This window comes from Fundulus heteroclitus, chromosome 11 (genome assembly GCF_011125445.2).
Source record: "Fundulus heteroclitus isolate FHET01 chromosome 11, MU-UCD_Fhet_4.1, whole genome shotgun sequence".
Lineage (NCBI taxonomy): Eukaryota > Metazoa > Chordata > Actinopteri > Cyprinodontiformes > Fundulidae > Fundulus > Fundulus heteroclitus.
Window position 1 is genome coordinate 8,883,116 of NC_046371.1, and position 27,463 is coordinate 8,910,578.

General features: G+C 43.0%; 2 protein-coding genes and 1 long non-coding RNA gene across 3 annotated transcripts; all 3 read left to right on the top strand.

Annotated features, from left to right (window-relative positions):
* The first annotated feature begins 5,618 nt into the window (after window positions 1-5,618).
* On the top strand, window positions 5,619-6,420 carry LOC118564517. The gene is made up of 4 exons (XR_004931904.1): window positions 5,619-5,655; window positions 5,892-5,993; window positions 6,077-6,244; window positions 6,330-6,420. It is a non-coding gene; the product is annotated as an uncharacterized LOC118564517 (long non-coding RNA).
* Window positions 6,421-8,833: 2,413 nt separating this feature from the next.
* LOC118564629 (cell wall protein DAN4-like) lies at window positions 8,834-9,599 on the top strand. The gene is made up of 2 exons (XM_036143512.1): window positions 8,834-9,508; window positions 9,591-9,599. Exons 1-2 carry the CDS (start codon window positions 8,834-8,836, stop codon window positions 9,597-9,599), a joined length of 684 nt encoding a protein of 227 aa, XP_035999405.1.
* A 166-nt stretch (window positions 9,600-9,765) lies between these two features.
* Window positions 9,766-11,038, top strand: LOC118564511 (cell wall protein DAN4-like). The gene has a single exon (XM_036142824.1). It carries the CDS (start codon window positions 9,824-9,826, stop codon window positions 10,787-10,789), a length of 966 nt encoding a protein of 321 aa, XP_035998717.1. The 5' UTR covers window positions 9,766-9,823; the 3' UTR covers window positions 10,790-11,038.
* Window positions 11,039-27,463: the final 16,425 nt, after the last annotated feature.

Sequence of the window (27,463 nt, forward strand, 5' to 3'; positions counted from 1 at the left end):
ACTATGGCTTCAAGCACTACCTTACTGCTCCCATCAAACCACCTACAGCATCCCAACAGTCACTACCGGCCGCAACAACGGCAACTTCACACCAACAACCACAAGCTGCTCACACCAACAACCACAACCATGGGCTTCAACCACTACATCTACCCTGCCCCTACGACAACGACACAGCACCAAACAACCCCTACTGCAGCAACAACTACAACTGCTCCAAACCAACAACCATAGCCATGGCTTCAACCCACAACATCTACTGTCCCCACAAAAACTACAGCACCAACAACCACAATTGCAGCAACAACAACATCTGTTCTACCAACAACCATAACCATGGCTTCAAACCACAACATCTACTGTCCCCACAAAAAACTACAGCACACCAACAACCACAATTGCAGCAACAACAACAACTGTTCCACCAACAACCACAACTGTGGCTTCAACCACTACAACTAGTGTTCCCACAACAACTGCAGCAACAACTACGACTACTGCAGCAACAACCACTACGAAGTCTTCTCCAATAACAACCACAAACTATGGCTTCAACCACTACATCTAATGCCCCAGACAACAACTACAGCACAGCCAACCACTACTACAGCAACAACAACTTCACCACCAACAACCAAAGCTGCTACACCATCAACCACAACCATGGCTTCAACCACTACATCTACTTCCCCCCACAACAACTACAGCACCAAAAACCACAATTGCAGCAACAACAACAACTGTTCTAACCAACAACCACAACTATGGCTTTAACAACTACATCTAGTGTTCCCACAACAACTGCAGCAACCACTACCACTGCTGCAGCAACAACGAAAACTGCTCCACCAACCACCACAACCATGGCTTTCAACCACTACATCTACTGTCCCCACAACAACGACAGCACCAACAACCACAACTGCAGCAACAACAACTACACCTGTTCCACCAACAACCACAACTATGGCTTCAACCACTACAACTAGTGTTCCCACAACAACTGCAGCAACAACTACCACTGCTGCAGCAACAACGAAAAGTGCTCCACCAACCACCACAACCGTGGCTTCAAACACTACATCTACTGCCCCCACAACAACCGCTCCACCAACAACCACAATTATGGCTTCAACTACTGCATCTACTGCCCCCACAACTGCAGCATCAAAAACCACTAATGCAGCAACAACAACAACAACTGTTCCACCAACAACCACAAATATGGCTTCAACCCACTACATCTAAGGCCCCCACAACAACTGCAGCACCAAAAACCACTACTGCAGCAACAACAACTACTCCGCCAACAACCACAATTATGGCTTCAACTACTGCATCTACTGCCCCCACAAAAACTACAGCACCAACAACCACAATTGCAGCAACAACAACAACTGTGCCACCAACAACCACAACTGTGGCTTCAACCACTACATCTAGTGTTCCCACAACAACTACAGGACCGACAACCACTACTGCAGCAACAACAACAACTGTTCCACCAACAACCACAACTATGGCTTCAACCACTACATCTAGTGTTCCCACAACAACTGCAGCAACAACTACCACTACTGCAGCAACAACCATGAAGTCTTCTCCACCAACAACCACAACTATGGCTTCAACAACTACATCTAATGCCCAGACAACAACTAAAGCACAAACAACCACTACTGCAGCAACAACGACAACTTCACCACCAACAACCACAACTGCTCCACTAACAACCACAACCATGGCTTCAAACAATACATATACTGCCCCCACAACAACTGTCGCACCAACAACCAGTATTGCAACAACCGCTCCATCAACAACCACAACTATGGCTTCAACTACTACATCTACTGCCCCCATATCTGCAGCACCAACAGTCACTACCGCAGCAACAACGGCAACTTCACCACCAACAACCACAGCTGCTACACCAACAACCACAACCATGGCTTCAACCACTACATCTACTGCCCCTACGACAACTACAGCACCAACAACCCCTACTGCAGCAACAACTACAACTGCTCCACCAACAACCATAGCCATGGCTTCAAACACGACATCTACTGTCCCCACAAAAACTACAGCACCAACAACCACAATTGCAGCAACAACAACATCTGTTCCACCAACAACCATAACCATGGCTTCAACCACGACATCTACTGTCCCCACAAAAACTACAGCACCAACAACCACAATTGCAGCAACAACAACAACTGTTCCACCAACAACCACAACTGTGGCTTCAACCACTACAACTAGTGTTCCCACAACAACTGCAGCAACAACTACGACTACTGCAGCAACAACCACTACGAAGTCTTCTCCAATAACAACCACAACTATGGCTTCAACCACTACATCTAATGCCCAGACAACTACAGCACAGCCAACCACTACTACAGCAACAACAACTTCACCACCAACAACCAAAGCTGCTACACCATCAACCACAACCATGGCTTCAACCACTACATCTACTTCCCCCACAACAACTACAGCACCAAAAACCACAATTGCAGCAACAACAACAACTGTTCTACCAACAACCACAACTATGGCTTTAACAACTACATCTAGTGTTCCCACAACAACTGCAGCAACCACTACCACTGCTGCAGCAACAACGAAAACTGCTCCACCAACCACCACAACCATGGCTTCAACCACTACATCTACTGTCCCCACAACAACGACAGCACCAACAACCACAACTGCAGCAACAACAACTACACCTGTTCCACCAACAACCACAACTATGGCTTCAACCACTACAACTAGTGTTCCCACAACAACTGCAGCAACAACTACCACTGCTGCAGCAACAACGAAAAGTGCTCCACCAACCACCACAACCGTGGCTTCAACCACTACATCTACTGCCCCCACAACAACCGCTCCACCAACAACCACAATTATGGCTTCAACTACTGCATCTACTGCCCCCACAACTGCAGCATCAAAAACCACTAATGCAGCAACAACAACAACAACTGTTCCACCAACAACCACAAATATGGCTTCAACCACTACATCTAAGGCCCCCACAACAACTGCAGCACCAACAACCACTACTGCAGCAACAACAACTACTCCGCCAACAACCACAATTATGGCTTCAACTACTGCATCTACTGCCCCCACAAAAACTACAGCACCAACAACCACAATTGCAGCAACAACAACAACTGTGCCACCAACAACCACAACTGTGGCTTCAACCACTACATCTAGTGTTCCCACAACAACTACAGGACCGACAACCACTACTGCAGCAACAACAACAACTGTTCCACCAACAACCACAACTATGGCTTCAACCACTACATCTAGTGTTCCCACAACAACTGCAGCAACAACTACCACTACTGCAGCAACAACCATGAAGTCTTCTCCACCAACAACCACAACTATGGCTTCAACAACTACATCTAATGCCCAGACAACAACTAAAGCACAAACAACCACTACTGCAGCAACAACGACAACTTCACCACCAACAACCACAACTGCTCCACTAACAACCACAACCATGGCTTCAAACAATACATATACTGCCCCCACAACAACTGTCGCACCAACAACCAGTATTGCAACAACCGCTCCATCAACAACCAACAACTATGGCTTCAACTACTACATCTACTGCCCCCATATCTGCAGCACCAACAGTCACTACCGCAGCAACAACGGCAACTTCACCACCAACAACCACAGCTGCTACACCAACAACCACAACCATGGCTTCAACCACTACATCTACTGCCCCTACGACAACTACAGCACCAACAACCCCTACTGCAGCAACAACTACAACTGCTCCACCAACAACCATAGCCATGGCTTCAAACACGACATCTACTGTCCCCACAAAAACTACAGCACCAACAACCACAATTGCAGCAACAACAACATCTGTTCCACCAACAACCATAACCATGGCTTCAACCACGACATCTACTGTCCCCACAAAAACTACAGCACCAACAACCACAATTGCAGCAACAACAACAACTGTTCCACCAACAACCACAACTGTGGCTTCAACCACTACAACTAGTGTTCCCACAACAACTGCAGCAACAACTACGACTACTGCAGCAACAACCACTACGAAGTCTTCTCCAATAACAACCACAACTATGGCTTCAACCACTACATCTAATGCCCAGACAACAACTACAGCACAGCCAACCACTACTACAGCAACAACAACTTCACCACCAACAACCAAAGCTGCTACACCATCAACCACAACCATGGCTTCAACCACTACATCTACTTCCCCCACAACAACTACAGCACCAAAAACCACAATTGCAGCAACAACAACAACTGTTCTACCAACAACCACAACTATGGCTTTAACAACTACATCTAGTGTTCCCACAACAACTGCAGCAACCACTACCACTGCTGCAGCAACAACGAAAACTGCTCCACCAACCACCACAACCATGGCTTCAACCACTACATCTACTGTCCCCACAACAACGACAGCACCAACAACCACAACTGCAGCAACAACAACTACACCTGTTCCACCAACAACCACAACTATGGCTTCAACCACTACAACTAGTGTTCCCACAACAACTGCAGCAACAACTACCACTGCTGCAGCAACAACGAAAAGTGCTCCACCAACCACCACAACCGTGGCTTCAACCACTACATCTACTGCCCCCACAACAACCGCTCCACCAACAACCACAATTATGGCTTCAACTACTGCATCTACTGCCCCCACAACTGCAGCATCAAAAACCACTAATGCAGCAACGACAACAACAACTGTTCCACCAACAACCACAAATATGGCTTCAACCACTACATCTAAGGCCCCCACAACAACTGCAGCACCAACAACCACTACTGCAGCAACAACAACTACTCCGCCAACAACCACAATTATGGCTTCAACTACTGCATCTACTGCCCCCACAAAAACTACAGCACCAACAACCACAATTGCAGCAACAACAACAACTGTGCCACCAACAACCACAACTGTGGCTTCAACCACTACATCTAGTGTTCCCACAACAACTACAGGACCGACAACCACTACTGCAGCAACAACAACAACTGTTCCACCAACAACCACAACTATGGCTTCAACCACTACATCTAGTGTTCCCACAACAACTGCAGCAACAACTACCACTACTGCAGCAACAACCATGAAGTCTTCTCCACCAACAACCACAACTATGGCTTCAACAACTACATCTAATGCCCAGACAACAACTAAAGCACAAACAACCACTACTGCAGCAACAACGACAACTTCACCACCAACAACCACAACTGCTCCACTAACAACCACAACCATGGCTTCAAACAATACATATACTGCCCCCACAACAACTGTCGCACCAACAACCAGTATTGCAACAACCGCTCCATCAACAACCACAACTATGGCTTCAACTACTACATCTACTGCCCCCATATCTGCAGCACCAACAACCACAACTGCTCCACCAACAACCACAACTATCATTTCAACCACTGCATCTACTGCCCCAACAACACCTGCAGCACCAACACCCACTACTGCAGCAACAACAACTGCTCATCCAACAAACACCACCATGGCTTCGACCACTACATCGACTGCCCCCACAACAACTGGGAGTGGAATGGGTAAATTAAACAGTTTAAGTTTTTATAGGGGCAAATTAATCCAGCAGAGTACGGAGACCATTGTTATAATGTGAAATCAGTTAATCAGGAGAGGAGGAGTAGCTGATACTGGGAAAGGTGTCTATAGCTCATGTTAGAACAGCTAAATTACTATTATTATATAAACTTTAAATAGTGAACCTCAGAAAATTTTCAAATATGTATTCTTGAATGTAAATGTTTTCTTTTGATTTCAGCTATAGCCTTGCAGTGCTTCAACTGCAGAGATGAACGTTGTTTGAGTCCACACACCAAGACTTGTGGCCCAGGGGAGAGGTGTATAACAGCTTTTATCAATGGTATGCTTTTCTATGTTTGACAAGTTTCCCTTTGTGACAAAATCTAGTTCATGTGCACTAACAAATATACTTGGACTATGCAGCTACCACGGGCGGACGTATTATAACCCAAATCTACAAGGACTGTGGTGCATTGTCTCTGTGTCAGAAATCAGGCCTTCAGACTTATTCAGCAAACATGGGGTTCCAAAGTGTAATTGCATCTGCTGAGTGTTGTGACTATGACATGTGCAACTCAAAAACTCTGAAACGTAAGTCTGGTGTAATCAAAGATTCATGTTTGTAATGTATTGTTTCATTCTGCTACTTAAAAAAAAAATCTATTTATTCTTTTAGCGCCCCCTGCACAAAACATAGAAAACAATCACAGATGTTTTATTGTGGATCAGGAAACTTCACAACAGGACTCAACAGTAAAATGTTCGGAATTGGAGACAAACTGCTTTTCAGCAACTTGTAAGTTTTCCCAATTAAGCATGTGATAAATTATATTTTAAATACTGTCCAGACATTGTTGTCTTTGTTTTACCTGAAGAATTATACATTTAAATAATTGGTGATAATATATTTAAATTCATTGATGGATAAATATGAACAGGTGGTTGGTGTTTGTGATCCAATAGTAGAGCCATTCTGAAAGGATATCTTTGAAAAAATAATTCAAATGATGATTGGAATAATCTGTTTCTTGTGGCGTTTTATATTAGATTGATAGAGAGCACATGATGTGAACTGCAAAAAAATAATTAATGTATTTGAATTGCCCTTTAAATTCAATATATTGGAAAAGGGTTACTTTATTGTTTTAAAATAGACAAATTAAAGTATGCTGAGAACAGAGAACTGTTTAATGCATTTTTTTTCTTTATCCCATAGTTACTCAAGGCGGCAGAAACTTTCCAAGGATGGGCTGTGTGTCTCCAAATATATGTACAGCTGCTAAGGGCCTGAAAAAATTACCATTCCTGGAAAATATAGGTTCAATTAAAAGTGGACCAAGCTGTTGTGAAGGTAATGCATGTAATAATGGAAATCGTCCACCTAGTCCAACAACCACTACTGAAGCAACCACAACCACCACTGCCCCACCAACAACAACAACTATGGCTTCAAATACTACATCTGCTGCCCCCACAACTGCAGCATTAACAACCACAACTGTTCAACCAACAACCACAAAAATGGCTTCAACCACTACATCTACTGCCCCCACAACAACTACAGCACCAGCAACGACAACTTCACCACCAACAACCAAAACTGCTCCAACAACAACTACAACTATGGCTTCAACCACTACAACTAGTGTTCCCAAAACAACTGCAGCAACACTTACCACTGCTGCAGCAACAACGAAAAGTGCTCCACCAACCACCACATCCATGGCTTCAACCACTACATCTACTGCCCCCACAACAACCGCTCCACCAACAACCACAATTATGGCTTCAACTACTGCATCTACTGCCCACACAACTGCAGCATCAACAACCACTACTGCAGCAATGACAACAACAACTGCTCCACCAACAACCACAACTATGGCTTCAACCACTACATCTAGTGTCCCCACAACAACTGCAGCAAGAACTACGACTACTGCAGCAACAACCACTACGAAGTCTTCTCCACCAACAACCACAACGATGGCTTCAACCACTACATCTAATGCCCAGAACACAACTACAGCACAAACAACCACTACAACAGCAACAACGACAACTTCACCACCAACAACCAAAGCTGCTACACCAAAAACCACAACCATTGCTTCAACCACTACATCTACTGCCCCCACAACAACTATAGCACCACCAATGACAACTTCACCAACAAAAACCACAACTGTTCCATCAACAACCACAACTATGGATTCAACCACTACATATACTGCCCCCACAACAACTACAGCACCAACAACCACTACTGCTCCACCAACAACTACAACCATGGCTTCAACTACTACATCTTCTGCCTCCACAACTGCAGCACCAACAAACACAACTGCACAAACAACAACTGCTGCACCAACAACTTCTACTGCAGCAACAACAACAAACACAACTGCTCCACCAACAACCACCACTATGGCTTCAAACAGTACATCTGCTGCCCCCACAACAACTGCAGCAACAACAACAACTGCTCCACCAACAACCACAACTATGGCTTTAACCACTGCATCTACTGCCCCAACAACAACTGCAGCACTGACAACCAGTACTGCAGCAACAACAACTGCTCAACTAAAAACCACCAGTACGGCTTCAACCACTACATCTACTGCTCCCACAACAACTGCAGCACCACCAATGACAACTTCACCACCAACAACCACAACTATGGCTCCAACCACTATATCTACTGTCCCAACAACAACTGCTGCAACAACAGCCACTATTTTACCAACAACAACTGCTCAACCAGCAACCACAACTATGTATTTATGCAATTTATATCCCGCCCCCACCACTGCAACCCAAACATCCACCACTTTAGCAACAACCACAACTGTTCCACCAACAACCACAAATATGGCTTCAACCACTACATCTACTGCCCCCACAACAATTACAGCCCCAACAAAAACTAATACTGCAACAACAACCATAACTCTTCAACAAACAACCACAACTACGGCTTCCACCACAGCATCTACTTCCCCCACAAACACCGTAGCAGTAACATCCTCTACTGCAGCAACAACAACTACAACTGCTCCAACAACAAACACAACCATGGCCCCAACCACTAGATCCACTGCCCCCACAACAACTGCAGCACCAACAACCACTACTGCAGCAACAATGACCACATTTGCTCCACTAACAACTACAACTATGTCTTCAACCACTACATATACTGCCCCCACAACAACTGCTGCAACAACAGCTACAACCGCACCAACAGCAACTACTGCTCCACCAACATCCACAACTATGGCTTCAACCACTACATCTAGTGTTGCCATGACAACTGCAGCAACAACAACCACAACTGCTCCACCAACAACCATAAGTATGACTTCAACCACTACATCTACTGCCCCCACAACAACTGCACCACCTACAACCACTACTGCAGCAACAACAACTGCTCCACCAACAACCACAACTATTGGTTCAACAAGTGCATCTACTGCCCCAACAACAACTGCATCACCAACAACCACTACTGCAGTAAAAACAACTGCTCCATCAACAACCACAACTATGGTTTCAACTACTACATCTACTGCCCCCACAACTGCAGCACCAACAATCACTACTGCAGCAACAACAACTGCTCCACAAACAACCACAACTATGGCTCCAAGCACTACATCTGCTGCCCCCACAACAACTGCAGCAACCACAACCGCTCCACCAAAAACCACAATTATAGCTTCAACTACTACATCTACTGCCCCCAAAACTGCAGCACCAACAACCACTACTGCAGCAACAACAACTGCTCCACCAACAACCACAACTATGGTTTCAACAACTATATCTACTACCTCCACAAACACTTCAGCCCTGACAGCCTCTACTGCAGCACCAACAATCACAACTATGGCTTCAACCACTACTTACACTGCCCCCACAACATCAACAGAAACATTGACCACACCTTCTTCACCATCAACTACAACTATGGCTTCAACCAGTAAATCTACTGCCCCCACAACTGCAACACCAACAACCACTACTGCAGCAACAATGACCACAACTTCTCCACCAACAACCATAACTATGGCTTCAACCACTATATCTACTGTCCCCACAACAACTGCTGCAACAACAGCCACGATTTTACCAACAACAACTGCTCAACCAGCAACCACAACTATGTATTTATGCAATTCATCTCCTGCCCCCACAACTGCAGCCCCAACAACCACCACTTTAGCAACAACCACAACTGCTCCAACAATAACCACAACTATGGCTTCATTGACTACATCTACTGCCCCCACAACAATTACAGCCCCAGCAACCACTAGCACTGCAACAACAATCATAACTTTACGACAAACAACCACAACTACGGCTTCAACCACAGCATCTACTTCCCCCACAAACACTGTAGCAGTAACAGCCTCTGCTGCAGCAACAACAACTGCTCGAACAACAACCACAACTATGGCGTCAACCACTAGATCCACTTCCCCCACAACAACTGCAGCCCCAACAACCACTACTGCAGCAACAATCACCACATCTGCTCCACCAACAACTATGGCTTCAACCACTACATCTACTGCCCCCACAACAACTGTTGTAACAACAGCCACTTCTGCACCAACAACAACAACTGCCTCACCAACAACCACAACTATTGCTTCATCCACTACATTTACTTCCCCCACAAATGCAGCCCCAACAACCACTACATTAGCAAGAACAACCGCAACTGCTCCACCAATAACTCTGGCTTCAGCCACTACATCTACTGCCCCCACAACAACTACAGCACCAACAACCACTGCAGCAGCAACAACTAACACATCTGCTCCACCACCATCCATAACTATGTCTTCAACCACTACATCTACTGCCCCCACAACACCTGCAGCACCTAAAACCACTGCCTCAGCAACAACAACCACAACTGCTCCACCAACAACCACACCTATGGCTTCAATCACTACATCTACAACAACAGCTACACCAACAACCTCAATCACCCCACCAACAACGACACCTTCAGCAGCAACAACCACAACGGCAGCACCAACAACCAATAGTGGGGAATGTTGTTTCAACTTTGGCATTCTCCATTTGCTTCTTGGACTGCTAGTTTTCGTCTTGTAATTGACCACATATAGCCATGATCTCTTATTTGAAGAAAGATTTACATCATCTTTTTGGCCCTTTAGCACCTACAAATAATAACCATTTTAATTTAAAGCTTTAGGATGTGCATGTAATACTTTTTAATTTTCTTTTTCACCAAACTTAATATGAGGTAATTCAATATATAGTCCTGTCTTCTTTTGGGATTATTTGTTTTAATAAGTTATTAATAGAAATATTCATGAAGGCTGTGTATTTATAATGTTTCTGTACCTGAGCATTATATAATCTTTCTGTAGCATTTTCGTAATGCAACTTTTGTTCTTGGCAATCAATATTTAATTTATGTAATCTATATATTTATTTTTTAACTCTGATGAATGTTGACAAAGGTTTGTGTGCATATGTCATAATGTTACAGATGACTCCTTACCTTACCTTTATAATGGACTGTAAACCTTTTTCCACCAAGTTGGTTCTCCTCACTTGCTTAATCTAAACTATAATCCTGTGGTTCTGACTTTTAGGACACACACAGTCTAGTCAGGCCAGATGTTACAGGCCTGATTTGTTTGCAGAAGGGTTTTAAAGCTTCATGAAATTACCTGAATTGTTGAGCTGATATTGTCACATCACACAATGAGATCAAGTGAGGACATGTATGTGTGGACCAAGACCTCACACACAAATATACAACACTGACAAAGCTACGTTGAAACAGGAAGCTTTAAACAGTTTGGGGAGGGCCCTCTATAAGCAAGCCAAGAACAAACCAATGCATGGAGTTATAAAAATGTTTCTCAGGTTATCCTTCTGCAGTTTGGAATGGTTTGAGAAACCTTACTGCCTTAAGGAGCCAACATTCCTACTAATGACCCTAACTCCCGACCCATAAACCTCTCACTCTAGGACCAAAGCTCCCTATGTGCCAACAACCCTCTCCCCTCACACCCTTACCTGCAATAACCATTACTAAAGAAGACACTAATAGAAATTCTGCTTGGCCTTCAACACCATCAACCCAGAGATCCTCCACTAGAAACTTACCCAGTGTACAGTGGCAGGCTCCATCTGTCTGTGGATCACCAGCTTTCTGACTGACAAGCAGCAGCAGGTGAGACTGTGGAGCATATTTTTTCACGTGCAAACCATCAGCACTGGTGTCCCCCAGAAGTGTTTTTTCTCTTTGCTCCTCTCTAAGTAGACTTATCTGTGAAACTCATGATGTTTGTACTTAACATCACTGTTTTTGGTCTGATCCAGGACTATTATGCATCTGCATACAGACAGGAGATTGATCAGCTTGCCCACTGGTGCAGCCAGAACAACCTGGAACTCCACCCGCTTAAAACAGTGAATATGATGAAAGACTTCCTGAGAACATCACCACACTGCCTCCCCTCACCATCTTCAACCACAATGTTTCTACTGTGGACAAATTCTGATCCTTAGGAATCCCCCTTTCTTGGTACCTAAGATGAACCAAAGTCAAATTCCTTGTCAGTGTCCACAAACCTGGGATTAAAGATGATTCTGATTTAGCAGATTCTCAAGATTCTTTTGAGGTTTTTTTTTAAACTAATATTTATATTCTGGTAAGAGTGGTACTTAATGGATGCAAAGGAATTTTACATTCTATCACATTAGGATGGCAAGACAATTTGATTACATGTTGACATTAATGTATTACTCTGCAATAAATATTATAAAGCCATAAAATCCAGTAAATGTTTTTAATGAACGTTTTCAGCAATAAGACGATACGTTTGTGGTGATCACTGATGTAAAATGTAAATTTTTATGGTGATATATGGATCCTCAAACATTTTCATGATTTACAAGATACAAGCTAGACATAAAAGCTGTGTTAACAGTTTAACCTTTGTTTTGAAAGGAGTTTTATAGATTGGTGTATTTGAAAAAAGGCAAATCAAAAAATCATTAAATCCTACTACATAGGCCAGGAGAAGATTTCATACCTAGACTAGGTGTGAGTGTGAAATTTATGGTTAATATAGAGGAAAATGTAGTTATTTCACTGCATCCCATAGGATAGAAAAATTCAACAGCATTCACAACTGAAGCCAGAGGAATACAATCACAGCACTGATCAGAAGATGTTCCCCTATTTTACCTGATTTAAAAACTTGTCAGGATTAGGTTTTAAAAGAAAGACATGGAATATGAAATAATGTGCAAATATTTAAAGGAAAGATTATAGATAGCTGAAAAACCAGACTTATTCCGAGTAATAAGACAGAGGAAGGTAATTGAGGCTTTGTGAAACTCACATTTCTCAGCTTTAACGAACAGGTGGTTTTCAAGGAGGCTCTGGATAACAAGACGAAAGTGTTGTTAGTGCGGGGCAGGATCTCTGGAAAAATAAGAATGTCATCTAGGTAAACAAAGACAAACACGTTGAGAAAGTCCCGTAGGATATCATTAACAAAGGCTTGGACAACTGACGGGGCGTTACACAGCCCAAATGGCATGACTAGGTACTCGAAATGCCCCAGAGGTGTCTTGAATGCTGTCTTCCACTCATCCACCTGGCGCATGCGAACCAGATGATAAGCATTACGGAGGTCAAGTTTGGTAAGGCAAGGCAAATTTATTTATATAGCACAATTCAGTACAAAGACAATGCAAAGTGCTTTACATGATTAAAATATAGCAAAATAAAACAGAATAAAAGCAAGTAGGAATAAAATATAGATAGAAAATAGAACAAAAAAGTGGTGATTCAGCTAACTAGGACAGTTGAAGGCAATTTTAAACAAATGTGTTTTTAATCTTGATTTAAAAGAACTCAGGCTTTCCGCACTTTTACAGTTTTCTGGAAGTTTGTTCCAGATAATTGGAGCATAGGAACTAAATGCTGCTTCTCCATGTTTGGTTCTGGTTCTAGGTATGCAGAGCAGGCTGGAGTCAGAAGACCTTAATGGTCTGGATGGTTTATACGCTGATAACAAGTCTGTGATGTATTTAGGAGCTAAGCCATTTAAGGATTTATAGACTAACAGAAGTATTTTAAAGTCTATTCTTTGAGATACAGGGAGCCAGTGTAAGGACTTTAGAACTGGTGTTATGTGTTCTACTTTCTTAGTCTTAGTGAGGACGCGGGCAGCAGCGTTCTGGATCAGCTGCAGCTGTCTGATCCACTTTTTAGGCAGACCTGTGAAGACACCGTTGCAGTAATCAATTCGACTAAAAATAAACGCATGGATTAGTTTTTCTAGATCCTGCTGAGACATCAGTCCTTTAATCCTAGAAATGTTCTTCAGGTGATAGAAAGCCGACCTTGTAACTGTCTTTAGATGCTTTTGGAGGTTCAGGTCTGAGTCCATCACTACTCCCAGATTTCGGGCCTGATTAGTGGTTTTTAGCTGAAGCGACTGAAGCTGTGTGCTAACTTTTGATCTTTCCTCTATTGGTCCAAATATTATTACTTCAGTTTTGTTTTTATTCAATTGGAGAAAATTTTGGCACATCCACGTATTGATTTCTTCTAGGCATTTACTCAGTGCCTGAACTGGTTCATAGTCACCTGGTGACATGGTGATGTAGAGCTGTGTGTCGTCTGCATAGTTATGGTAGCTGATGTTGTTATTTTTTATTATCTGGGCTAGAGGGAGCATGTAGATATTGAATAGGAGGGGACCCAGGATGGACCCTTGGGGAACCCCAAATGGGATTTTTGTCATCTCTGATGTAAAGTTACCTACTGATACAAAAAAGTCCCTGTCCTTTAAGTAGGATTTAAACCAGTGGAGAGCTGTACCAGAGAGGCCGACCCAGTTCTCCAGGCGTTCTAACAGAATGGAGTGATCAACAGTATCAAATGCTGCACTAAGGTCCAATAGTACCAGCACGGTGGTTCTTCCACAGTCTGTATTTATATGGATGTCATTAAACACCTTGATAAGGGCGGTCTCTGTACTGTGGTGAGCACGGAAACCTGACTGGAAACCATCAAAGCGGCTGGTCGTAGTTAAGAAGGTGTTTAATTGTTGAAATACAACTTTTTCAATAATCTTACTGATAAAGGGGAGGTTTGAGATGGGCCTGTAGTTCTGGAGTAGAAGTTTGTCTAAATTATTCTTTTTCAGCAGTGGTTTGATAATTGCTGTTTTTAGGGACTGGGGGAAAACACCTGACAGGAGGGACGTGTTTATTATCTCAGTCAAATCAGACGCTATGACAGGTAAAACTTTTTTAAAGAAAGCTGTGGGTAGAACATCAAGACAGCATGAAGAGGAACTTAGCTGCTGAATGATCTGCTCTAAGCTTTTGTGGTTTATTTGGCTGAATTGGGACATTTTGTCAGGATAAGTTCCAGCTGAGTACGGCTTTGGTTCTAGAGTTGGTGTGGATGTACAAACTGATCCTCTAATTTTTTGGATTTTTTCAGTAAAGAAGTTAGCAAATTCATTGCAGGCCCTGGTGGAGTGGAGTTCTGAAGCCACGGACACAGGAGGATTTGTTAACCTGTCGACTGTGGCAAATAAGACACGAGCGTTATTAATGTTTTTCTTAATGATCTCAGAGAAGAAAGATTCTCTTGCATTTTTCAGTTGTAAGTTATATCTGTAAAGTCTCTCTTTATAGATGTCATAGTGAACCTGGAGTCTATTTTTTCTCCACCTGCGTTCAGCTTTGCGACATTCCCTTTTTTCACTTCTAACTGATGGAGCATTTCTCCAAGGAGATTTATTCTTCCCGTAAAAAACCTTCACTTTAACTGGAGCAATGCAGTCAATGATGTCTGAGACTTTAGACTGAAAGTTATCTACTAGCTCATCTACTGAGTTGCAGCCCAAGGTTGAAGTAGCAAAGTAAGCTTGAATAAAATTTTCTGTGGCATTGTCCTTAAAGGTGCGTTTTCTTACGATGTCCCTTCGGCTAAATGAGTCACTGGTAATGATACATTCAAAGGTAACGGAGAAGTGATCAGATAGGGCAACATCAGTTACATTGACCTGTGAAATGTTTAGACCTTTAGTGATGATCAAGTCTAAAATATGTCCCTGTTTGTGTGTTGGCTGTTTAACATGCTGAGTTAAACCAAAGTTTCTAAGTGTGTCACACAGTTCTTTTGCACTTCTGTCTTCAGGGTTGTCAACGTGAAAGTTGAAGTCTCCAACAATAATTAAAAAGTCATAATCAACACATATCACAGACAGCAGGTCACTGAAATCATTAAAAAAGTTTGATGTGGACTTAGGAGGCCTGTAAACATTCAGAAACATAGTTCGTACCGGGCTCTTTACCTGGAGAGCCAAATGTTCAAAAGAGTCAAATTTTCCCAAAAACACCTTTTTACACTTTAGTGAATCATTAAACAATGTTGCTACTCCTCCACCTTTCCTTTGCTGTCTGCTCTCACAAAGAAAATTGTAGTTTGGAGGAGTCGACTCCAGCAGTATTACTTCTTCATTAGATTCATGTAACCATGTTTCTGTTAAAAACATAACATCAAGATTATTGTCAATAATGAAGTCATTAATTAAAAGGGATTTTCCTGACAGAGATCTAATGTTTAATAAACCCAGTTTATATGATTTGGTGGTTGATGGTGTCTTTGTGGCAGGTTGCATCTGACAGTTTATGACTTTTAAGTACGACTGATTATTCCTGTCTGTTTTCCTTTTGCTTTTCTTATTTCTGCCACGTATCATAACAGATATTCCATGTTCTCCGTCAGGAGGCCCAGGCTTATGCTGGTAGCGGTCTTGACTGATAAACGTACAGCCAGGGCCCGCTGAATATCACAAGGACGTTATCCGAAGGTCTTCAGGACAGGCATGTTCTGTGATATGTAGAGGAGGAGGAGGATCTGGACCTCTGCGTCCTTTGGAAGATGCTGATTTAGTCACAGAACTGTGGTTTTCAGAATTAATATGTGGAGAGGATGTCAACTGTAGACCAATCTTAAGGACTTTGTTCATGGAGTGAGAAAAATCCAGGAAAGGAACCTCTGGGCTTTGTGGAGAGGAAGGCGAGGCGGGTGTAGTCTGGATCGGTGTTTGTGACGATGGCGATTCTTGGTCCTCTCTTTGTCCTGCTGAGATCTGGGATGAATCCTCCTGTAATTCTGATGTAGCCTCTTTCTGTGTCATCTTTCTGGCCATCTTTATCTTGGTTTGTTCGGGCTGCACTGGGCTTATCTTTTGTTTAGGCACTGGATGTACTTTGTTTTGGAACAAAGCTGATGACGCATGGTTCACAGAATAGAAGATGTTTGAAATCAGTCGTTTTGCACCTGACCTATTTAGAAAGAAGCCATTGCTGCTAAACAGATGTCTTCTTTCCCAGAAGATGTTAAAGTTGTCTATGAAGGTTACACTTGTTTCTTTGCATGTTTTTTCCAGCCATTTGTTTAGCATCAGAATTCGGGAAAAAATCTCGTCTCCACAAGCCACGGGCGGGAAAGGGCCGCTCAGAAGCACCTTGACATTTTTGCCATGAACTAAGTTCAACAGACGAATGTAATCCTCTTTCAATACTTCTGATTTTCTTATCCGGGTGACGTCGCCCAGGGCTTCAGCTTGTATTATGAGTTTTTCCAAGGTCGGGCGCTCTTTCAAGATCCTTGGAAGGATGTCTAATAAATCAGACACCAGGCCATAGTTCGAATCGTTATAAATTAACACCTCTGTGTTTTTCTTGTTACAGAAATGTTTAATCCCACATACAGACCCACTGCATAAAATCAGGGTCCTTGGCCCCGTGGCATGTCTTTTCTCTGATGTATTAGAGCGAAAGTCGTTGACGTACCTCTGAGTGTTGTCATGATTCTCCTGGGTCACATTTTGGAGCGGAGCGAATCTGTTTCGTAAAGGAATTCCAGCATTTCCAGCAGGTTTACTCCTATCATTTGTTGTGGGAACAGCCCGCTGTTGTTTCACTTGTCCTGGGACATCTCTCTGTAGTCTCGGCCAGTTTTCTTTGTCTAGGCGTGGGGTTCGTTGATCCTTTGGTCTTGCACCCTGAGTGATCCAGGGATTCTCATTTTCCTCAGGGATCTGTTTGTTCAGAGAGTTGCTGGGCTGGTGGTCCCCGTTTGGAGTCGCAGGCAGGGTTGTTTCATTTCAATACGCGCCGTTTACATCATAATTCAGTTCGAGTCGGCATATCTTCTGTTCTATAACAGCGATCTTTTGTAGAAGCGTGTCAAGGTCCACTGTGGTGAAGGTAGGCATCTTTGCAAAATCAAAATCAAAAATAAATAAAAAGAAAATAAATAAAAATAACTAAATCCAACTTTCCGTGGTTTTGGCAAAGAGATAAAAAGGAGATAAAAAGTAAAACGCAGGAAAATGCAAGCAAGCAGGGAGCAGAGAAAAAAGCGTCCGAGCAGGCAGAGAGGCGGAGCAGATAGTCCGCAGATGGTAAAGACTACTGCATCTTGGACCGATTCTAGAGCCGAGGACAATAAAGGAAGTGGATGAATGTTTAACAGAAAAGACTGAATGTGTTCTCTATGATCACCCGAAATGATCACCTCCAGTGATTTGGTCTGGTGGGTCATCTGGGTCAGGTGTCCTCCATCCAGGGCAGAAACCCTCCAGGTTTCTGCCCTGGATCAGGTAATTTCAGTCAATACCGGACTGGTGCACTGACTCCTGGTCCATTAAATTAAAACCTGAACCAGAGTCAACTAAAACCGAAAGACTAAGACTATCATTAGCTGTGAGAACGGTGGCGTGAAGGCAAAAAAGCGGTGATGCAGAAACACAGGCGAAGTGGGGTGCGAAAACTTATTACGGTCCGTCGGCTTCCCCACTACAGGTGGCGGACCCGGTCTTTCTTGAAGTACATCCCCCTGCAGCCTGCGGGAAGGCGGGGCTTGATGTCATGCCCCGTCCACATCAAGGACAGCCATATTGGATTTCCGCCTAATGGCCGGAACTTTTTTTTAAGTTACGGTTGACAACATACCACCGCAACCGCAAACGATTTATGTACATATATATATACATAAACATTTTTTACAACATAAAAAATTTTTTTTTCAAGCCCAAGCTTCACAAAAATATGGAAGCCGGCACCAAAATCGATAACGTTGTTTTGCTTTGACGGCTTTTTTACAAGATGCCTCGTCGTTGTGTCGCTATGTACTGTTCCCACGAAGATGGAAGATAGCATAAGTGGCCAAAAGACACACTTAGAGCCCGTTTGTGGATCGTCATTTTAAAGACAACTGCCTCGGTGTTCCGGGGGAGGGGGTCTTTGGCTCTTCACAACCATAGACATGATATAAGAGTAGACCCCGCATTGACTGTCCCGGCGCAGGAATTATGGCTGCCATCTTGGGGCGGTCGACCTGCTACCCTAACCTGCTGATTCAAGCTGAACACACTAATGATACCTCAGCACTGTGCGGCGTATTTTTGTTTAAATCGACAGACTTTTGACATCAGGGGTCCGTTCCTCGTACGTCGCTAACTCAGTTAGCTGGATTTGATTGTTGACGATTTGGCATGATCTTGGATCGTTTGGTTCTTCAAAACTCATCTTGGACTTGCTGTCGTAGCAACATGTGCACAATCTTAAACTTGCTCGAGAGCAGGCTTATTTCATGTAAACAGGATTAGATCGCAGCTAAGCGGAGGAGAAGTCTGTCGAGCCAGTGCACTTGGACTACCTAGTGGCAGAGGATGGGACAGAATTGTGGAACACAATTTTTTAATGTTTAATAAAAGACGAAACAAATAATGCTTAGTTCCTGTCATTTTATTTAAACAATTCTTTATAAACAAAAGCCAGCAGGTCATCTTTTGCCTGCAATAAGAGATAGTTATGTAAAGTCAGCAATACTACTGTCAAATGGTGTTTAAGAACTTACTCTGAAGATCCTTTTGAATCAACTCGATCTCTAGTGCAATTTTTCTATTTTTCAAGGTGTGGAGTTCAATTTCTCCTCTTAATTTGTGTTTTTTCAGGTCAAAATATTTTTTTTTGTTGAAGAAGCCGTTTATATAAGGAACGGATGGCACCCTGTGTCATTTTGTGAAAGAAAAAGAAATGGTGAAACATGCCTCATGCAACAAAAGTAAAAATAACCTTTTTCAGCCTTTTTCTTGGTGGCTGTTATAAACAGACAAACACATCATTTAACAGTGGCTTTTAAAAAAGAGGAAGAAGTTGCTTTTTAAAATACAGTATAATAATTAAAGGCTACCATTTTGTAGAATATTCTTGTACTTCACTTTTTCCCCATGTTCTAGTGGGGCCCGTGGAGGCTCTGAAATAAAAGAACAAAGTAAATATGAAATTATTAAAATGCAAAAATACATACTGTAGAAAGTGATAGAAACATCTACCATGGACAGTATTTACACATTTATTTTATCTGCTACCTTTTTTAGCCCTTTCTCCTGGCTTTAGCAGACTTTGAGGTGCTCCCTGTGGTTTTAATTAATGACTCAAATTCGGCATAACCTTCCATTACAAGCTTGTGTTCTGCTTGGGAGAAAAACTGTGGGCGTTCTTTGTTCCTGCTGAACAGCCAATAGCAGCGTTGCTGATCATTGTTTCTACTATGGACACATTTCCCCTTTTAAACAAACGCATGAACGCGCAGTTATCTCAGATAAGTCAATCCAGCCATACTAATCATAAACAACAGGTGTGTTTGAAGAACATAATTAGCTGGATCATGATTAGCCGGATGAAATCATCTTGGATGTCTCATTTGATCTCGGATGTTTTAAGCAATGTACGAAGAACGGACCCCAGGGCTCGAGGGATAACTTTTCACAAGTAAGATTAAAAGATATTGTTTATATTAGAATGTGATTTTTCTAATATTAGAGAGATACAGGTCTATGCGTCCAAGTTTTTGTGACTTGGTCTCTCCAAAATTGCATCTACTCCATGAAGGCATCAGAGCTTTAGACATCGGTGATATATATATATATATATATATATATATATATATATATATATATATATATATATATATATATATATATATATATATGTATGTGTGTATGTATGTGTGTATGTATGTATGTATGTATGTGTGTGTGTGTGTGTGTATACTGTATATGTATATATATGTATATGTTTGTGTATACTGTAACTGTGTTTTTGTATATAGTAATAACAAAAAAGTGTATGAGTGGCTGTGTTTTGCAGCATATATCAATTCTGTCAGAATTTTCAATTACTTTTAACCACACTAAGAACATTTAAATGCACTGAACCAATTGTTATAATAGCTATAGCTTTAAAGTTTCAGAAAAAAGCAACGTGAAAATTAGTTCAATAATCGGCGAGTATAGTTACCTAAAATTGATTGTGCACCTGGTTAACACATTACACTGAGCTGAGTTCTCGACCGCCCCAAGATGGCTCCCCTAAATCTCGCCAGCGCCTCTAGGCGAGAGCGGTCCATGCGGGGTCTACTCTTTATATATGTCTATGTTCACAACCACGGCCGCTATTCTTCTTCTTTAGATTTTAACGACAGCTTGCATCCATTATTGTTGCACTACTGCCATCTATTGGATCCAAATATCTATTCTTCAAATTCTCTGATCCCAGTTTTTTTTTAAACCGAAGAATCTTCTTTTTCCCCTAAATACTATTTAGCTTATTAACCACATTCTCAAATCTAAATTCCTATTAAAACCTAATTCCGTTTTTAATAATCTTTGATTTACATATTGTCAGGGCTCTGCGCTCTCCTCCTCTCCTTACTCACAGGTGACAGGAGTTGACCGGTGGGCGGGACTGTCACACCTGCAGCGTGTTCAGCGGCGTCTCAGCGCACTATAAGATTAGCGCACGGACAGCAGGAGGATGCCAGAGTGTTACCTTGTCGCGGTATGCCTAAAGGCCATCAACCACCTCCAGAACTTCAAACCCGTGAGTTTTTCGATCCCCGTTTTTGGATCTAATCTTTGTCTCGTGTGTTTTCTCCAGTGCTCTCGTGTTTTTGGAACCTTTCTCTCGTGTGACTCTACGCTTTGAAGACCAGGCTCCCGAATCCACAACCCGCTCAGATTCTGCTCTGGCGACCTTCCCCTCAAACTTGCTTGGTGGTACCAAGTTGGGCACGAGGTTTCCCTCCCCGGATTCGCCCTGGTCACCCCAGACTCTCCTGGTTCCTCCCGCTGTTCATTCCGGATCCCTGGACCCGCCGGCGCTGCTTGGACCCTGCCTAACCTCCACTCACCGGTCACTTTGTGATCTGCTCCTTAAACATCAGCTGAGCCCATCTCACTCCCCCCCTCCCCCCCCGGCTTAGTTCCTAGAGCTCTGTGGTAAGCGTACGATTTTAGTTGTACTTTTCCTTAGCGTAATACGCTGTTAACCATTTCCCCTTTACCCCCCAGATCCCGTGTTACCTGCCCGAGTCGGTCCCTGCGCTTCCCCGATTCTGAGACCCTCCCTGAATCCTAGCGCTAAGATCAATTAAGACTGTTAAACTGCTTCCTGTTTGCCGGTGTTCTCTGCATGTGGGTCAGACTTCTTAAACCAAACATGACACATATCTTATACGATTAATAAAAAGATGTTCTATTGTTTCTACATCATGACACCAACTACAAAAACCAGTAAGATGTTTCCCCATCTTACAAAGAGTTCCATTTAAAACAACTGTGACTGATTCTTATTCTATTTATAATTATTTCCTCCCTCCTGTTTATTCCTCTAATCCTTACTACATCAAGTGTATTTTGTATCCTATATGCCTTCCATTTATTTAATTATCCCACCTATTTTTCCATATATTCTTGCTTTCTCTCCAAACTATACTTTTGCCTTCAGATTTGGATAACTTTAATGGCATATCAATATATTCTTTTTTCATAGACTCCTTAGCCAACCTATCTGCTCTTTCATTACCCAAAATACCTACATGAGAAGGGGTCCAAAATAATATTACAAGATCAACGTTGTGGAACCACACTAAGAAAATCCAGGAGCTTTTCCATGACGGCAGCAACACCAGTATGTGGAAAGGCATACGGGCGATCACCCAATACAACACGCCCCCCCCGGTGGGTGATGTAGGTGCTGACTTCTTTAATGGACTAAATAACTTTGGAAGGTTTGAGGCACTAAACAGCACTCCAGCAGTGAAAGCTGTCCCCCATCAGGAAGAGGAGGTCCTTTGCCTTGACACTGCCGACGTGTGGAAGACTCTGAGAAGTGTAAACCAGCGGAAGGCCCCAGGTCCTGACAACATACCTGGGCGGGTGCTCAAAGAGTGTGCAGGTCAGCTGGCTGGTGTCCTCACAGACATTTTTAACACCTCGCTGGACAAGTCAGCCTCCAACATTCCGGTGCCGTAGAAACCTCAAGTCACCTGCTTTAATGACTGCCGGCCTGTTGCACTGACTCCCGTCATGATGAAGTGCTTTGAAAAGCTGATGAAAGAACACATCGTCTCCAGCCTTCCCCCTACACTCGACCCGTTCCAGTTTGCCTACCAAAAGAACCACTCCGCTGAGGACGCCATCTCCTCTGCTCTTCACCTGAGCCTGGCACACCCGCAGGAGAAGAACACACACGTGCGGATTCTGTTCCTGGACTTCAGTTCAGCGTTTAACACCATCATTCCACAGCATCTGGTGGGAAAACTGGAACATCTGGGCTTCAGCACACCCCTTCGCAACTGGCTGCTAGACATCCTCACCAACAGACCCCAGTCGGTCCGGGTCGGACAGAACACCTCTGATGTCATCACCCTCAGCACGGGCTCCCCTCAGGGCTGCGTCCTGAGCCCCCTGCTCTTCAATCTGATGACACACGACTGCGTCCCCAGGTTCACCACCAATCACATCGTGAAGTTTGCTGATGACACAACGGTGGTGGGCCTGATCAGGGATGACAACGACCAGGACTACAGAAAGGAGGTGGAGCAACTGGTGGGCTGGTGCAGAGAGAGAAACAGCCTGATCCTGAACGTGGAGAAGACGAAGGAGCTCATCGTCAACTTCAGGAAGAACCGGCCCCACCACGCTTCACTGCTCATCAACAACTCAGCTGTGGAGGTGGTCAGCAGCACCAAGTTCCTAGGGGTACACATCACGGACAACCTCACCTGGTCTGTGAACACCATGTCACTAGTGAAGAAGGCACAGAAACGATTGCACTTCCTGAGGAGGATGAGGAGAGCCCGCCTGCCCCCGCCCATCCTCAGGACCTTCTACAGAAGCATCATAGAGAGTATTCTGACCAGGTGTCTCACTGTGTGGGGTGGAGGCTGCAGTGCCGCCGACTGGAAGAACATGAGGAGAGTGGTGAGGAACGCAGAAGGGATCATCCGGGCTCCTCTCCCCTCCATCAAGGACATCTCATCACAGCGCTGTGTGTCCCGAGCCTGTAACATCATTAGGGACCCCTCACACCCCCACCATGGACTGCTCTCCCTGCTGCCTTCTGGGAAGATGTTCCACAGCATCCGCTGTAGGTCCTCCAGGTTCTGCAAAAGCTTTTTCCCTGTTGCCATCAGACTGTTAAACTGCTAGTGACTCTGGGCTGTTGAGGCCGAAAAATCTATCTATCTATCTATCTATCTATCATTTTTATTTTGTTCACATATTTTATGATGAACAGCCATAACCTCATATAATATATTTTGATTATTGTTTGTACATCCCTTTTGAATACTCAATGCAGACAATCACTACAAATTATTATTTTATTTATATTAGTATCCTCCGCCCATTTTCAAGCTAATGATATAGCACACCATTCTACTGCATATATACTGAAATAATTAGATGTACTTTTTTAAATAATCACCACTACTATACTAGTTGCTTCAATCTTTGTCTTTTTATTTTCATGTATCTATGTATGCATGTGTGTTGTCTTTTACTTTCCTGTATCTGCTTATTCACTTGTGTGTAATTGCACCCCAGCAATAAAAAAAAAAATGTTATGAGACATTTTACTCACTGCTGCTTTTTGTTTCCGACTATGTAGACCACTGTTTTGAGATGCTGCTAGCAGAGCTGGAGAAAATAAAAACTAAGCAGGTTAATGCAGCGTAAGAGCCCCCATCACTGACAAGTTAATTTGTGAAACCAACAAAAGATGATGCCATCAATCTCTCATTCAATCGATTTTCAAAAAGACCATTAAATCATTGTATTAGTAATTGCTTATATTACATAATAACCACAACAATTTTGTTTACATGCATGTTTTAGATTCTATTCTTTCAGCTTGGGTACTGCCAACAAGTGACTTCTAAAGGTAAAGTCATCTTCAAGTCCTGGGGGTGGGAAGTGGGCCCTTATACAGCTGACTGCACACGAGAGTATCACAGCCCTGGTATCTTTGCCTAAATAGTCCCAACACCATCTCACAAATTGTCTATAGGCTATATGGACGCCCACCGACAGGGGGGGACAAACGGGTCAGTTGTCCCGGGCCCAGGGCAGGGGGGTGCGGGGTGGGGCGGGCCCAAAACTGACACTGACAAATGGTCAGAGTGTCAGTCAGCGCACGAGCAACTGCGGCACCATCACCAGTCTCCCAGTTGTCACGGCACTCTGCTGCTCCTCCTCCCCTCTCGTGCATGGCTCAGCGGCGCCAGCCAATCAGCATGCAGGCTCAGCCTGGCCCGCCCACTAGGCTCTCACACAAACTCAACACACAAACAACCGCGCTGCTGCTCAGATACTCGGACAGAGAGAGACACCACAGCAGCGGAAAAACTTGAAGAGGGAATGAAGTGCCGTTTGGCTTTATTTTAATACCATAAATGAAATAAAGCTGTATGTTTTGTAAAAAGCCAATTAAATTCAGTGGAAACACAACAATTTTATATAAGCACGTGAAAAACCATGAGCAAGAAAACATCAAGCCACAGAAACGGAGAGAGGAGTGTAAGGACCCATGGACCCACGTAAGCAGCTGACCCGGGTTTGATTCCGGCCTGTGGCGCTTTGCTGCATGCCGGCCCCCTCTCTCAAACCCCCTATCCTGTCAGCCTACTTTGGAAAATTTAGCCATTAAAAAAGAAATGAAGACATTTATAGCCTGACAAAAAGTAAATGAACGAAAACTGGTCACATATGGACACAAAGCAAAGATGGGACATACAGGAAACACAAAATTATTACACAGAGAAGTGAAACAAGCCGAAATTAAATAAACTTTTATTTAAGCCGTTGATAGTTTTGTCCTTTTCACGTTCTGATAAAACAGCAAAAATTTAGAAAGTTGATAGAATAATGTTGGAGCCTTAACATTAGGGTGACCAGACGTCCCCGTTTTCCGGGGACTGTCCCCGTTTTGGACCACCTGTCCCCGGCTAAAGCTGTCCCCGGAAATGTCCCAGATTTTACCGAGGGGGAAAATGTGTTGCGGTAGCCGGTTGCGCTGCTGATAATATAAAGACGAGGAACAGAGTGCACCACTAGATGGCGGTAATGATCCTTTTGGATGTCAGATGCCATTAAAACACGAAGAGGAGGAAGAAGAAGAAGAGCGCACCACTTTTAAAACAGAAGAAGAAGAAGTGAAAAGTCGTCAACTGGTGGCAACTGATGGGGAGCTGCTGTGTTATGGTAAGTGTGTTAAACGATTCATTTTATTTGGATCAAGCTGATCCTGTGAGAAATGTTTGGTTTGTGTTCAGGTTAAAAATAATCAATAAAAAGTAAGACAAGACCACGAGTTGCTGCTCACATGAGTAAAAGACACTCAGATAAAATGTAACAGAATGATTGAAAACTCTTTGTAAAGCGCTAATCTGGTACGCTGGTTCTCCAGGGATCAACAAGGGTTCGTCTAAAGATGTTTTAGAACTGATTGGTGACCTTTACTTTATATTTCAGATAGTTAGTTATTAGTAGAGTTATTACAAGTTGTTTTGCTGATTTATGGTTGTGATTTATGAGCATAGACTTCCAGGCTTAGGTTTAGCTTTTCTACTGCTCAGTTTGGATTTATGAAAGTTCCTCATGAAAAAATAGGAGTCAGTAACAGGAAAACTGAATGAGAAATATTTACATGATCTGAGAACGATGGAGGAAGAGATAACTGCCTGTTTAAGGTTCATTTATTATGTTGTTTTAGCTTGTATCTCCTAGTATTGTGGTAATTGACATTTTTTGTATTTAATCAGAGGAAATAATAATAATAATAATAATTGGACATTTTCATGTTGTACAATCTAATGTTTTTGGAAGTGATTTTAAATATATAATGTCTCTGTTTTAGAATAATGTAAGATTGATACAAGAGGTGAAAGGAAGAGAATAGGAAGACAGTAAGGAGATTAAATGAGAGTGGAGGAAAATAGGAATATTGATGTAAAGAATGATTGACGAGAAGGGAGAAATATTTACTTAGAGTATTAATAAAGTTCAAGTGATAAAGTGCTGATATGATATACTCAGGTTTGAGCTGAGAAGCCCAATTGTCTGAGGATATAACCTCTTTCTGAGTCTCTGCACTGAACATGAGTTTCACTGCACTTCCCTAGCTGTGGCACAATAAAGAGGCAGTTTAGTTGTTGTTGTTTTTTTCTTGTGTTTTAAAAATTTCAGTTCTGCACATAATACATCCTCTTCTCCTCTTATTCTATCCAGATCTTTGGATACCGTGGCTGATGGCTCTTCAGACACAGAACGCCTTGAAGAAACCAGAGATGATCTCATGTTAGCTGACTCCCTGACCGGAGTTAACTCACCTTAAAGGATCAAACAATATACTCAC